The 13,956-nt window shown below is 48.1% G+C and overlaps 1 protein-coding gene across 2 annotated transcripts in view; it reads right to left on the reverse strand.

Moving 5' to 3' along the window:
* Positions 1–13,956, reverse strand: part of LOC109907050 (membrane-associated guanylate kinase, WW and PDZ domain-containing protein 3) — a 242,719-nt gene that overhangs the window by 39,458 nt on the left and 189,305 nt on the right. For both annotated transcript variants that reach the window (XM_031794498.1, XM_031794499.1), the window contains exons 6-8: positions 10,531–10,610; positions 8,575–8,632; positions 6,475–6,581 (exon numbers count right to left, since the gene is read on the reverse strand). In XM_031794498.1, the coding sequence (XP_031650358.1) occupies positions 6,475–6,581; positions 8,575–8,632; positions 10,531–10,610 (245 nt within the window). The remainder of the gene's footprint in view (positions 1–6,474; positions 6,582–8,574; positions 8,633–10,530; positions 10,611–13,956) is intronic.

A 13,956-nucleotide genomic window follows, 5' to 3' on the forward strand; every position in this document is an offset into this window, starting at 1 on the left:
ATTCTTTTGGAGAGATTTTAAACCCTAATTGGTCTACACGTAGATGAAGCCCCAAAATTGCCAAACCTGAAAGCCTGTGATTCAAACATGAGAAAGTGGATGCAGGCATATATTTATCTTTTAAACTATATAAAACAGAGATGCTAATTCTACGACCTAAGAAACAAAGAGATCTGCTGTCGAATCTGACAATGAATCTCAATGGTGTACAGTAGTCAAACAAAACTGAAGGACCTCGGCATTACTCTGGACCTTGATTTGTCTTTTGACGAATGTATAAAAAATATTTAAAGAGCTGCTTTTTTCCATCTTCGTAACATTGCATAAATCAGAAATGTTTTGTCCAAAAATGATGCAGAAAAGATAATCCCTGCTTTTGTCACTTCAAGATTAGATTTCTGTAATGCTCTACTCTTCGGCTACCTGGATAAGGCACTAAATAAACTTCAGTTAGTGCTAAATACGTCTGCTAAATTCTTGACTAGAGCCCAAAATGTTTATCATATTACTCCAGATAATATTACTCTAGCCACTACACTAGCTTCCTGTCAAGGCTAGGGCTGATTTCATGATTTTACTGTTAAACTACAAAACATTACCTGGACATGCTCATACCCATCTCTCCAATTTGGTCTTGCTGTACATACCTACATGTACACTACAGTCACAAGACACAGGCTTCTTTATTGTCCATACAATTTCTAAACAAACAGCTGGAGGCCATGCCTCAGGACTACCTGGCCTGACGACTCCTGGCTGTCCCAGTCCACCTGGTCATCTCCCTCCCACAATTTACACCTGAGGTGCTGACCTGTTGCACCCTCTACAATCACTGTGATTATTATTGGACCCTGCTCATCTATGAATGGTTGAACATCTTGAAGAACGCGCTGGCCTCAATGGCCATGTACTCTTGTAATCTCCACCCAACACAGCCAGAAGAGGACTTGTGAAAACTGCTGATGTAAAAAGGGCTTTATACATACATTCCATTGATTGATTCATTAATATCCTTACAGACTTATTGAACATAAGAGACTCACTGAAAACCACGCTCACTCAAAACAAGACAGCCCTAGACAGCTTACAGGGAGGAGGTGAGGGCTCTGGGATTGTGGTGCCTGGAAAACAACCTCTCACTCAACGTCAACAAAACAAAGGAGATGATCGTGGACTTCAGGAAACAGCAGAGGGTGCACAGCTTTAAGTTCATTGGTGTACACATCACTGACAAACTTAAATGGACCAACAACACAGACAGAGTGGTGAAGAAGGCGCAACAGAGCCTCTTCAACCTCAGGAGGCGAAATAAATTTGTCTTGTCACCTAAAACCCACAAACTTTTACGCATCACCGGGGGCAAACTACCCGCCCCTCCAGTACACCTACATCACCCGATGTCGCAGGAAGGCCAAAAAGATCATCAAGGACATCAACTATCCGAGCCACTGCCTATTCACCCCAATTCATCCAGAAGGCGAGGTCAATACAGGTGCATCAAAGCTGGGACCAAAAGACTGAAAAATAGCTTCTATCTCAAGGCCATCAGACTGTTAAACAGCCATTACTAGCACATTAGATGCTGCTGCATATAGGTATAGACTATAAATCACTGGCCACTTTAAGGAATGGAACACTAGTCACTTTAATAATGTTTACATATCTGGCATTACTCATTTCATACAGTTGAAGTCGGAAGTTTACATACACTTATGTTGGAGTCACGGCTCTCTAAGGTCAGGGCGTGACAGTACCCATGTGCCATGACTCCTCACTGGAGGCTTCGTGCCATGGATCATCACTGGAGGCTTCTTGCCATGGATCATCACTGGAGGATTTTTGTCATGGATCATCACTGGAGGCTTCATGCCATGGATCATCACTGGATGCTTCTTGCCATGGATCATCACTGGAGGCTTCTTGCCATGGATCATCACTGGAGGCTTTTTGTCATGGATCATCACTGGAGGCTTCATGCCATGGATCATCACTGGATGCTTCTTGCCATGGATCATCACTGGAGGCTTCTTGCCATGGATCATCACTGGAGTGGAGAGACACACAGGAGGCCTGGCTCTGGGAGCAGGCACAGGACTCACCAGGCTGGGGAGGCATACAGGAGGCTTTGTCCTTGGCCGAGGCACCGGATACATTGGGTCGTGGAGGCGCACTGGAGGTCTCTAGCTTAGAGCCTGCACAACCCGTCCTGGCTGGGTCGTTATCTTCGCCCTGCAAATGCGGGGTGCTGGCACAGGACTCACTGGGCTGTGCAGATGTACAGGAGACACAGTGCGCAGAGCCGGCACAGGATATCCTGGGCCGAAGAGACGCACTGGAGACCAGGCGCGCTGAGCCGGCACCATCTGTCCTGGCTGAATGCTCACCCTAGCCCGGCAGATGCGGGGAGCTGGGATGTAGCGCACCGGGCTGTGAACGCGCACTGGAGACACTGCGCTCCACCTCATAACACGGTGCCTGATCAGTTCAACGCTCGCCACGGTAAGCACGGGGAGTTGGCTCAGGTCTCCAACCTGACTCAGCCAGACTCCCCATGTGCTCCCCCCCAAAAACTATTTGGGGGCTGCCTCTCGTGCCTGCTTCGCTGACGTGCCTCCTCATATCGCCGCCGCTCCTACTTCGCTGCCGTTATCTCCTCCTGTGGACGGCGATACTCCCCAGCCTGCCTCCAGGGTCACTTACTGTCCAGGATCTCCTCCCATGTCCAGGAGTCCTCTTTACCACGCTGCTTGGTCCTTTGGTGGTGGGACGTTCTGTCACGGCCGTTGAAAGAAGTAGACCAAAGCGCAGTGTACATTTTCCTTTTTATTAGGATGATGCCAACAAAAACAATAAACAATACAAAACCAACCGTGAAGCTTAAGGGCTATGTGCCACAAACAAAGTTAACTTCCCATACTGAAAGGATGGAAAGGGCTACCTAAGTATGGTTCCCAATCAGAGACAACGATAGACAGCTGTCCCTGATTGAGAACCATACCCGGCCAAAACATAGAAATACAAAATCATAGAAAAACAAAACATAGAATGCCACCCCACATCACACCCTGACCTAACCAAAAAGATACATAAAACGGCTCTCTAAGGTCAGGGCGTGACACCAATATTCACCCAAGTTATTGTGGGAAGCTTGTGGAAGGCTACCCGAATCATTTGACCCAAGTTCAACAATTTAAAGGTAATGCTACCAAATACTAATTGAGTGTATGTAAACTTCTGACCCACTGGGAATGTGATGAAAGAAATAAAAGCTGAAATAAATAATTCTCTCTATTATTATTCTGACATTTCACATTCTTAAAATAAAGTGGTCATTCTAAGTGAACTAAGACAGGGATTTTTTACTAGGATTAAATGTCAGGAATTGTGAAAAACTTTTAAATGAGTTTAAATGTGTTTTGGCTAAGGTGTATGTAAACTCCTGACTTCAACTGTACAGTGCCTTGCGTAAGTATTCGGCCCCCTTGAACTTTGCGACCTTTTGCCACATTTCAGGCTTCAAACATAAAGATATAAAACTGTATTTTTTTGTGAAGAATCAACAACAAGTGGGACACAATCATGAAGTGGAACGACATTTATTCGATATTTCAAACTTTTTTAACAAATCAAAAACTGAAAAATTGTTCTTCATGATGCTCTCTGCGCTTTTAACGGACCTCTGAGACTATCACAGTGCAGGTGCATTTATACGGAGACTTGATTACACACAGGTGGATTGTATTTATCATCATTAGTCATTTAGGTCAACTTTGGATCATTCAGAGATCCTCAATGAACTTCTGGAGAGAGTTTGCTGCACTGAAAGTAAAGGGGCTGAATAATTTTGCACGCCCAAGTTTTCAGTTTTTGATTTGTTAAAAAAGTTTGAAATATCCAATAAATGTCGTTCCACTTCATGATTGTGTCCCACTTGTTGTTGATTCTTCACAAAAAAATACAGTTTTATATCTTTATGTTTGAAGCCAGAAATGTGGCAAAAGGTCGCAAAGTTCAAGGGGGCCGAATACTTTCGCAAGGCACTGTATATACTGTTTTCTATACTATTCTATGGTATCTCATTCACGTAATACTGTTTACATATCTTGCATTACTCATCTCATATGTATATACTGTATTCTATGCTATTCTACTGTATCTTAGTCAGTTCCACTCTGACATCGTTCATCCATATGTATATAGTCTTAATTACTTCCTACTTAGATTTGTGTGTATTGGGTTTTTGTTGTGTAATTTGTTAGATATTCCTTGTTAGATATTACTGCACTGTCAGAGCTAGAAGCACAAGCATTTCACTACACCCGCAATAGCTACACACATGGATGTGACCAATAAAATGTGATTTTAATCAGAGCTGAATGCTGACTAACAGTGTGGTTAGAGTACAGAATGTCTCGGTGACATTACTTAGAGGAAGTGGTCCTGAGAGGATGAGTCAATCATTATGTAATTTACAACTACTACATTCTAATTGATCTGTCAATCCATTGACACCAAACTACCACGATTAAGAAAACTTTCTATGTCCAACACACTCTTCTCTGTCTCTCTCATGACTCTCTCTCTTCTCTGTCTCTCTCATGACTCTCTCTCTTCTCTGTCTCTCTCATGACTCTCTCTCTTCTCTGTCTCTCTCATGACTCTCTCTCTTCTCTGTCTCTCTCATGACTCTCTCTCTTCTCTGTCTCTCTCATAACTCTCGCTCTCTCTCTTCTCTGTCTCTCTCATGACTCTCTCTCTTCTCTGTCTCTCTCATGACTCTCACTCTCTCTTCTCTGTCTCTCTCATAACTCTCGCTCTCTCTCTTCTCTGTTTCTCTCATGACTCTCACTCTCTCTTCTCTGTCTCTCTCATGACTCTCACTCTCTCTTCTCTGTCTCTCTCATAACTCTCGCTCTCTCTCTTCTCTGTCTCTCTCATGACTCTCACTCTCTCTTCTCTGACTCTCTCATGACTCTCACTTTCTCTTCTCTGTCTCTCTCATGACTCTCTCTCCTCTGTCTCTCTCATGACTCTTGCTCTCTCTCTTTGTCTCTCATGACTCTCGCTCTCTCTCTCCTCTGTCTCTCTCTCCTCTGTCTCTCTCATGACTCTCGCTCTTCTCTGTCTCTCTCATGACTCTTGCTCTCTCTCTTCTCTGTCTCTCTCTTCTCTGTCTCTCTCATGACTCTCTCTCTCTTCTCTGTCTCTCTCATGACTCTCTCTCTCTTCTCTGTCTCTCTCATGACTCTCGCTCTCTCTCTTCTCTGTCTCTCTCATGACTCTCTCTCCTCTGTCTCTCTCATGACTCTTGCTCTCTCTCTTTGTATATCATGACTCTCGCTCTCTCTCTTCTCTTTCTCATGACTCCCTCTCTCTCTTCTCTGTCTCTCTCATGACTCTCTCTTTCTCTTCTCTGTCTCTCTCATGACTCTCGCTCTCTCTCTTCTCTGTCTCTCTCATGACTCTCTCTCTCTCTTCTCTGTCTCATGACTCTCCCTTTCTCTTCTCTGCCACTCTCATGACTCTCGCTCTCTCTCTTCTCTGTCTCTCTCACGACTCTCTCTTCTCTATCTCATGACTCTCTGTTTTTCTTCTGTCTCATGACTCGCTCTTCCTCTTCTGTCTCATGACTCTCTTTTTCTTCTGTCTCATGACTCGCTCTTTCTCTCGCTCACTTCGTCTCATGACTCTCTTTCTCTTCTCTGTCTCATGACTCGCTCTCTCTCTTCTCTGTCTCTCTCATGATTCTCTCTCTCTCTTCTCTGTCTCTCTCATGATTCTCTCTCTCTCTCTTCTCTGTCTCTCTCATGATTCTCTCTCTCTCTCTCTCTTCTCTATCTCATGACTCTCTTTTTCTTCTCTGTCTCATGACTCGCTCTTCCTCTTCTCTGTCTCATGACTCGCTCTTTCTCTAGATCACTTCGTCTCATGACTCTCTTGCATCTCTCCCTCGGCAGTGTGAAGTGTTTGAAGCGATGAGTGACAGGGACAGACAAAAGCTTTTTGTGCAAGCGAGCTGTGAGCAAAACGAGTGCCTTCTCCACTTCACAACATACTTGTCAAAATCCATTTGAAGTAAAGTGGTTACTATCCATTAGTACCATTTTAATACCATTGTTACGATGGCCACTTGGTACTGCCCTCACTGGCTGCAACTGTCATGATTATCTTTAGACAGTAGACACTACAATGACAAGTGGTCCAAGTGGCATGTCGTGTATTTGGCGTCTACACTGACATGGTCTCTAAGCTAAGGGGATCTGATTAAGAACTATTCTGACATTCTGGCTTTAGGCTCTGTTCCAATAGACACTAGCATACAGAATGCATGCCCAATTAAACACCCATTCATTTAATATGTCCAATCAATTAAACACACTGCTTCATAATAAGTGGTATACTAGTTAGTGACCATGACAATGATCAGTTTTCAATTGAATCTATGGTGACCGTGGGCTGGCAGAGAGGTATTACCTGAGGGTGTGTTAACCCCCTGCAGGCCAGGGGAGGGGGTGTCCAGGCTCAGCTTCCTCTTGGCTTCCAGGACTGGGTTCTCAAACTGGGTCTTCTGATTGATATGGCTACAGCACAGAGACAAGACAGAACACTCACTGGAGAGATCAGTATACAGCACAGAGACAAAGGACAAGACAGAACACTCACTGGAGAGATCAGTATACAGCACAGAGACAAGGGACAAGACAGAACACTCACTGGAGAGATCAGTATACAGCACAGAGACAAGGGACAAGACAGAACACTCACTGGAGAGATCAGTATACAGCACAGAGACAAGGGACAAGACAGAACACTCACTGGAGAGATCAGTATACAGCACAGAGACAAGGGACAAGACAGAACACTCACTGGAGAGATCAGTATACAGCACAGAGACAAGGGACAAGACAGAACACTCACTGGAGAGATCAGTATACAGCACAGAGACAAGGGACAAGACAGAACACTCACTGGAGAGATCAGTATACAGCACAGAGACAAGGGACAAGACAGAACACTCACTGGAGAGATCAGTATACAGCACAGAGACAAGGGACAAGACAGAACACTCACTGGAGAGATCAGTATACAGCACAGAGACAAGGGACAAGACAGAACACTCACTGGAGTGATCAGTATACAGCACACATGCACAGTGCTACTCTACATACTGTATAAAAACCAAAGAAATACAACCTCAAGCGAGGACTAATACACACTTCATAAATCTTAGAGAAGGTGAAACCGACCAAAAGAGAGTGAGGCTTACATGATTTCATAGCCTTATTTCAATGTTTTCCTTCTCCTCCTATGACACACAGTTATCTGGATCTCTTCATTTGGCAGCAACACAAAATCCAAGTAATCTTTAATCTCTCTGGAGCCGCTTTCTTCAATGGTTTGTGTCGTGACCAAAAGTCAAAACAGTTTCACAGTACCCTTACACATTACAGTCTAGTGACGTCCCAGAGCACTATCCAGTCATTGCAAACCTCTGGTACCAAGCTTATATTACATCACAGTGATCATATTCTAATCAGCGACACACCAACACAGCACTTTCTCATCTGTAAACGACAAAGGAAATGACACTGCAGTACTGTTGACACGTATAACCACTGACCTAAGATCAGTGGAATAACCATATACCCAAGATATATATCCTGCCCACAACGGCCACATCTGATTGACCTAGGATCAGTAAAGCAGTCTGTGTGCCTCCTGTTCCCTGTAGCGCTGTAGATTCCCAGGCCAGCCCTTTGTGAGATGAGCCCCCAGGTTGAATGTAAAGCAAGGAAAGCAACTGATCTGCATAATGCGCCTGTGCTTTAACAGTTGTAGCTCAGCCCCAGTCGTTACTCAGGTTTTTTTGGAAGGGATGCCACTCCTGCTCTGCTCGTTGAATCACATGCATATGCGGAGTGTGTGTATGTGTGACAGTGTGTGTGCTGTGTGTGCCAATTGCCAGCCTGTGTGTGTGTGTTCCCCTGATAAATCAAAAATTAAAACTTCAGCAGAGCGGAGAAAAATACGCTCCCTGTTGACAACACCTCAACACAAAATATTTTCCCGCAGTCCTATACGTGTGTTAATTTGTATGTGTGCCAGTGTGTGGATGTGTGATTTGAAGAAAAGTACTGTTTGTGCTCTTGTTGGGCATGAGTCATGCTGAGAGTTATCCTCACTATCCAATCAAGGAACAGAAGCACTCCTCCGTGACTGAGTGTGCTCAGTCCTCTATGTTCTTCTGATTGCCATGACTTGTTCTCTACTTTAGTTAGAACATAATGATCCATTGTGTTTTACTGTATTCATTCAAAACAAAAAGACAGAATTCTCCTTCCTGCTACTCCCATGGGAATCCATGCTGGGTGAACTGTGTGCCAGTGTGCATTTCTCAGTGAGGCGAGGCAGTGACAGCATCACAAGCGCAGGTCTGCCTGTCCAGCATCTCTTAATGACTTCAACAGAAATCCCAGCTCATCCCATCTCATGAAACAAACACTTGTTATTATCAAATAATAACCATGCCACTACTTCCTGTATCACCACAACTATCAGGAGAGGTGTACGTACTCCACGTAGTAGATTCCATACTGCGGGTCCTCAATCTTTTCCCAGCCATACGGAAGTTCTGCAGGCAAGAGACAGACAGAAGCAGATGCAAATCATTGTGCTGCTACAGCTCTGGAGCAACTGGTACATCATCTACACACACAATGAGACACACAGATGTAAAGGGAAGGGGGGAGAGAGAGACAGAGAGGGGAGAGGGGGAGACAGAGAGGGGAGAGACAGAGAGGGAGAGAGAGAGGGGAGAGGGGGAGAGGGAGAGAGAGAGGGGAAAGGGGGAGAGGAAGAGACAGAGAGGGGAAAGGGGGAGAGGGAGAGACAGAGAGGGGAGAGGGGGAGAGGGAGAGACAGAGAGGGGAGAGGAGGAGAGGGGAGAGGAGGAGAGGGGGAGAGGGAGAGACACAGAGGGGAGAGACAGAGAGGGGAAAGGGGGAGAGACAGAGAGGGGAGAGACAGAGAGGGGGAAGGGGGAGAGGGGAGAGACAGAGAGGGGGAAGGGGGAGAGGGAGAGACAGAGAGGGGGAAGGGGGAGAGGGAGAGACAGAGAGGGGAGAAACAGAGAGGGGAAAGGGGGAGAGACAGAGAGGGGAGAGACAGAGAGGGGGAAGGGGGAGAGGGAGAGACAGAGGGGAAAGGGGGAGAGGGAGAGACAGAGAGGGGAGAAACAGAGAGGGGAGAGGGAGAGCGAGAGGAGAGAGGGGGAGAGGGAGAGACAGAGAGGGGAAAGGTCGAGAGGGGGAGAGGGAGGGAGTGAAAGAGAAAGCGATAGACAAAGAGAGACACAGAGACAGACAGAGAGAGTTGCAGAATACCTGACCACTGTGACTGACCCAAATTTAAGGAAAGCTTTGACTATGTACAGACTCAGTAAGCATAGCCTTGCTATTGAGAAAGGCTGCTCTAGGCAGACATGGCTCTCAAGAGAGGACAGGCGTTGTACACACTGCCCACAAAATGAGGTGGAAACTGAGCTGCACTTCCTAACCTCCTGCCAAATGTATGACCATATTAGAGACATATTTCCTTCAGATTATACAGATCCTCAAAGAATTCAAAAACAAACCCAATTTTGATAAACTCCCATATCTACTGGGTGAAATACGACAGTGTGCCATCACAGCAGCAACATTTGTGACCTGTTGCCACAAGAAAAGGGCAACCAGTGACGAACAAACACCACTGTAAATACAACCCATATTTATGTTTATTTATTTTCATTAACTATTTGCACATTGTTACAACACTGTATATAGACATAATATGACATTTGAAATGTCTTTACTCTTTAGGAACTTCTGTGAGTATAATGTTTACTGTTAATTTCTATTGTTTATTTCACTTTTGTTTATTATCTACTTCACTTTTCCATGCCAATAAAGCCCTTGAATTGAGAGAGTGAGAGAGAGAGGGGAGAGTGAGAGAGAACGTGTAGTTGGAAGCAAGGAAATGGAAGCAAGGAAATGTGTAGTTGTTATGCCCATGCTGAAAAAAATGTCTTGTCTTTTCCCAGCGGTGTGTAAGTGGAATCTGGAGTGTGTGCTGTCCTGTGACGAACACATGCAGGGGAAAAGAGTGCTTCACGCAAGAGGAGACTGTGGAATTGCCTTTTCAGAGATACAGCGCTGATGAGCTCTACGCAGGTCTCCCACAAGCCATTAGGGACAGGGGCAGGCTGGGTCCTGCTTAGTGGTTTACTGTCTGTGTGTATGTGTGTTTGTCTATACTGTAGGTCACAAACTTAAGTGGCATAGGGGGTCTCCACTCATAATTACAGTATGCTTAATGTGGTGTATTCAGACCGTGGACAGTAATATGTGTGTGAGTGAGAGAGAGTAGTGAGGGTGAATGAGTGCATGTGAGTGAAATATTGCTACAAGATGCTTGTGTAAGAAAGATAAGTGCTACTACACCGTCTGTGTATGAGAACGCGGTGTGTGTGTGTGTGTGTGAGATTCTCACCTCCATCCTCACACCTCTCCGGGGGCTTGGCCTTCTTGGCCAGCCTGGGGTCCAGCCAGGTAGTGGTCTTGGTGTTGTGACTGTGGAGATACAGAGGCACAACTTTACAAGCTGAACAAAAAGCCTCACAACACCACAACAACTAGGTGAAGTATAGCTAGCTATTCTCCAGCCAGTATTTGGAAACAACTGTCCCCTCGCGCTCCCTAACCATTCGGCCAAAAATAAAGGGCCCTTCAAAAACACAAACTTATGTAATTATTTTGGAATCCAGTGGCTCTTTCAAGGAAAGAACAAAAGGAGCAGGTGCCGTTGCGGGAGGGATAGAGGTAGGGACAGATTAATGGAGGTAGGGAGGGATGGAGGTAGGGACAGATTAATGGAGGTAGGGACAGATTAATGGAGGTAGGGAGGGATGGAGGTAGGGACAGATTAATGGAGGTAGGGAGGGATGGAGGTAGGGACAGATTAATGGAGGTAGGGAGGGATGGAGGTAGGGACAGATTAATGGAGGTAGGGAGGGATGGAGGTAGGGACAGATTCATGGAGGTAGGGAGGGATGGAGGTAGGGACAGATTAATGGAGGTAGGGAGGGATGGAGGTAGGGACAGATTAATGGAGGTAGGGAGGGATGGAGGTAGGGACAGATTAATGGAGGTAGGGAGGGATGGAGGTAGGGACAGATTAATGGTGGTAGGGAGGGATGGAGGTAGGGAGGGAGGGAGAGAGGGATGGAGGTAGGGAGGGATGGAGGTAGGGACAGATCAATGGAGGTAGGGAGGGATGGAGGTAGGGAGGGAGGGAGAGAGGGATGGAGGTAGGGACAGATCAATGGAGGTAGGGAGGGATGGAGGTAGGGAGGGAGGGAGAGAGGGATGGAGGTAGGGACAGATCAATGGAGGTAGGGAGGGATGGAGGTAGGGACAGATCAATGGAGGTAGGGAGGGATGGAGGTAGGGAGGGATGGAGGTAGGGAGGGAGGGAGAGAGGGATGGAGGTAGGGACAGATCAATGGAGGTAGGGAGGGATGGAGGTAGGGAGGGAGGGAGGGAGAGAGGGATGGAGGTAGGCACAGATCAATGGAGGTAGGGAGGGATGGAGGTAGGGAGGGAGGTAGGGATGGAGGTAGGGAGGGAGGGAGGTAGGGAGGGATGGAGGTAGGGACAGATCAATGGAGGTAGGGAGGGAGGGAGAGAGGGATGGAGGTAGGGACAGATCAATGGAGGTAGGGAGGGATGGAGGGAGGGAGGGAGAGAGGGATGGAGGTAGGCACAGATCAATGGCGGTAGGGAGGGATGGAGGTAGGGAGGGATGGAGTTCGGGAGGGAGGTAGGGAGAGAGGGATGGAGGTAGGGACAGATCAATGGAGGTAGGGAGGGATGGAGGTAGGGAGGGAGGTAGGGATGGAGGTAGGGAGGGAGGGAGGGATGGAGGTAGGGACAGATCAATGGAGGCAGGGAGGGATGGAGGTAGGGAGGGAGGGAGAGAGGGATGGAGGTAGGGACAGATCAATGGAGGTAGGGAGGGATGGAGGTAGGGAGGGAGGGAGGGAGAGAGGGATGGAGGTAGGCACAGATCAATGGCGGTAGGGAGGGATGGAGGTAGGGAGGGATGGAGTTCGGGAGGGAGGTAGGGAGAGAGGGATGGAGGTAGGGACAGATCAATGGAGGTAGGGAGGGATGGAGGTAGGGAGGGAGGTAGGGATGGAGGTAGGGACAGATCAATGGAGGCAGGGAGGGATGGAGGTAGGGAGGGAGGGAGAGAGGGATGGAGGTAGGGAGGGATGGAGGTAGGGAGGGATGGATGGAGGTAGGGACAGATCAATGGAGGTAGGGAGGGATGGAGGTAGGGAGGGAGGGAGAGAGGGATGGAGGTAGGGACAGATCAATGGAGGTAGGGAGGGATGGAGGTAGGTAGGGAGGGAGGGAGAGAGGGATGGAGGTAGGGAGGGATGGAGGTAGGGACAGATCAATGGAGGTAGGGAGGGATGGAGGTAGGGAGGGATGGAGGTAGGGAGGGATGGAGGTAGGGACAGATCAATGGAGGTAGGGAGGGAGGGAGGGAGAGAGAGGGATGGTGGTAGGGAGGGATGGAGGTAGGGACAGATCAATGGAGGTAGGGAGGGATGGAGGTAGGGAGAGAGGGATGGAGGTAGGGAGGGATGGAGGTAGGGACAGATCAATGGAGGTAGGGAGGGATGGAGGTAGGGAGGGATGGAGGTAGGGAGGGATGGAGGTAGGGACAGATCAATGGAGGTAGGAAGGGATGGAGGTACGGAGGGAGGGAGGGAGAGAGGGATGGAGGTAGGGAGGGATGGAGGTAGGGACAGATCAATGGAGGTAGGGAGGGATGGAGGTAGGGACAGATCAATGGAGGTAGGGACAGATCAATGGAGGTAGGGAGGGAGGGATGGAGGTAGGGAGGGAGGGAGAGAGGGATGGAGGTAGGGAGGAGAGAGAGAGAGAGGGATGGAGGTAGGGAGGGACAGATCAATGGAGGTAGGGAGGGAGGGATGGAGGTAGGGAGGGACAGATCAATGGAGGTAGGGAGGGACGGATGGAGGTAGGGAGGGATGGAGAGAGGGATGGAGGTAGGGACAGATCAATAGAGGTAGGGAGGGACGGATGGAGGTAGGGAGGGATGGAGAGAGGGATGGAGGTAGGGACAGATCAATGGAGGTAGGGAGGGAGGGATGGGATAGATGAATGGAGGTAGGGAGGGATGGAGGTAGGGAGGGATGGATGGATGGAGGTAGGGATAGATGGATGGAGGTAGGGAGGGATGGAGGTAGGGAGGGATGGAGGTAGGGATAGATGAATGGAGGTAGGGAGGGATGGATGGAGGTAGGATAGATGGATGGAGGTAGGGATAGATGGATGGAGGTAGGGAGGGATGGAGGTAGGGAGGGGGGAGAGAGGGATGGAGGTAGGGAGGGGGGAGAGAGGGATGGAGGTAGGGAGGGGGGAGAGAGGGGTGGAGATAGGGAGGGGGGAGGAGAGAGGGATGGAGATAGGGAGGGGGAGAGAGGGATGGAGATAGGGATAGAGGGATGGATGGAAGTAGGGAGGGATGGATGGAGGTAGGGATAGATGGATGGCGGTAGGGAGGGATGGAGGTAGGGAGGGATGGAGGTAGGGATAGATGAATGGAGGTAGGGAGGGAGGGATTGGAGGTAGGGAGGGATGGATGGATGGATGGATGGAGGTAGGGATAGATGGATGGAGGTAGGGATAGATGGATGGAGGTAGGGAGGGATGGAGGTAGGGATAGATGGATGGAGGTAGGGAGGGACGGAGGTAGGGATAGATGGATGGAGGTAGGGAGGGACGGAGGTAGGTAGGGATGGAGGTAGGGATAGATGGATGGAGGTAGGGAGGGAGGGAGGGATGGAGGTAGGGGGGAGGGATGGAGGGAGGTAGGGAGAGA

This window comes from Oncorhynchus kisutch, linkage group LG17, assembly GCF_002021735.2.
Source record: "Oncorhynchus kisutch isolate 150728-3 linkage group LG17, Okis_V2, whole genome shotgun sequence".
In the NCBI taxonomy this organism is placed as follows: domain Eukaryota; kingdom Metazoa; phylum Chordata; class Actinopteri; order Salmoniformes; family Salmonidae; genus Oncorhynchus; species Oncorhynchus kisutch.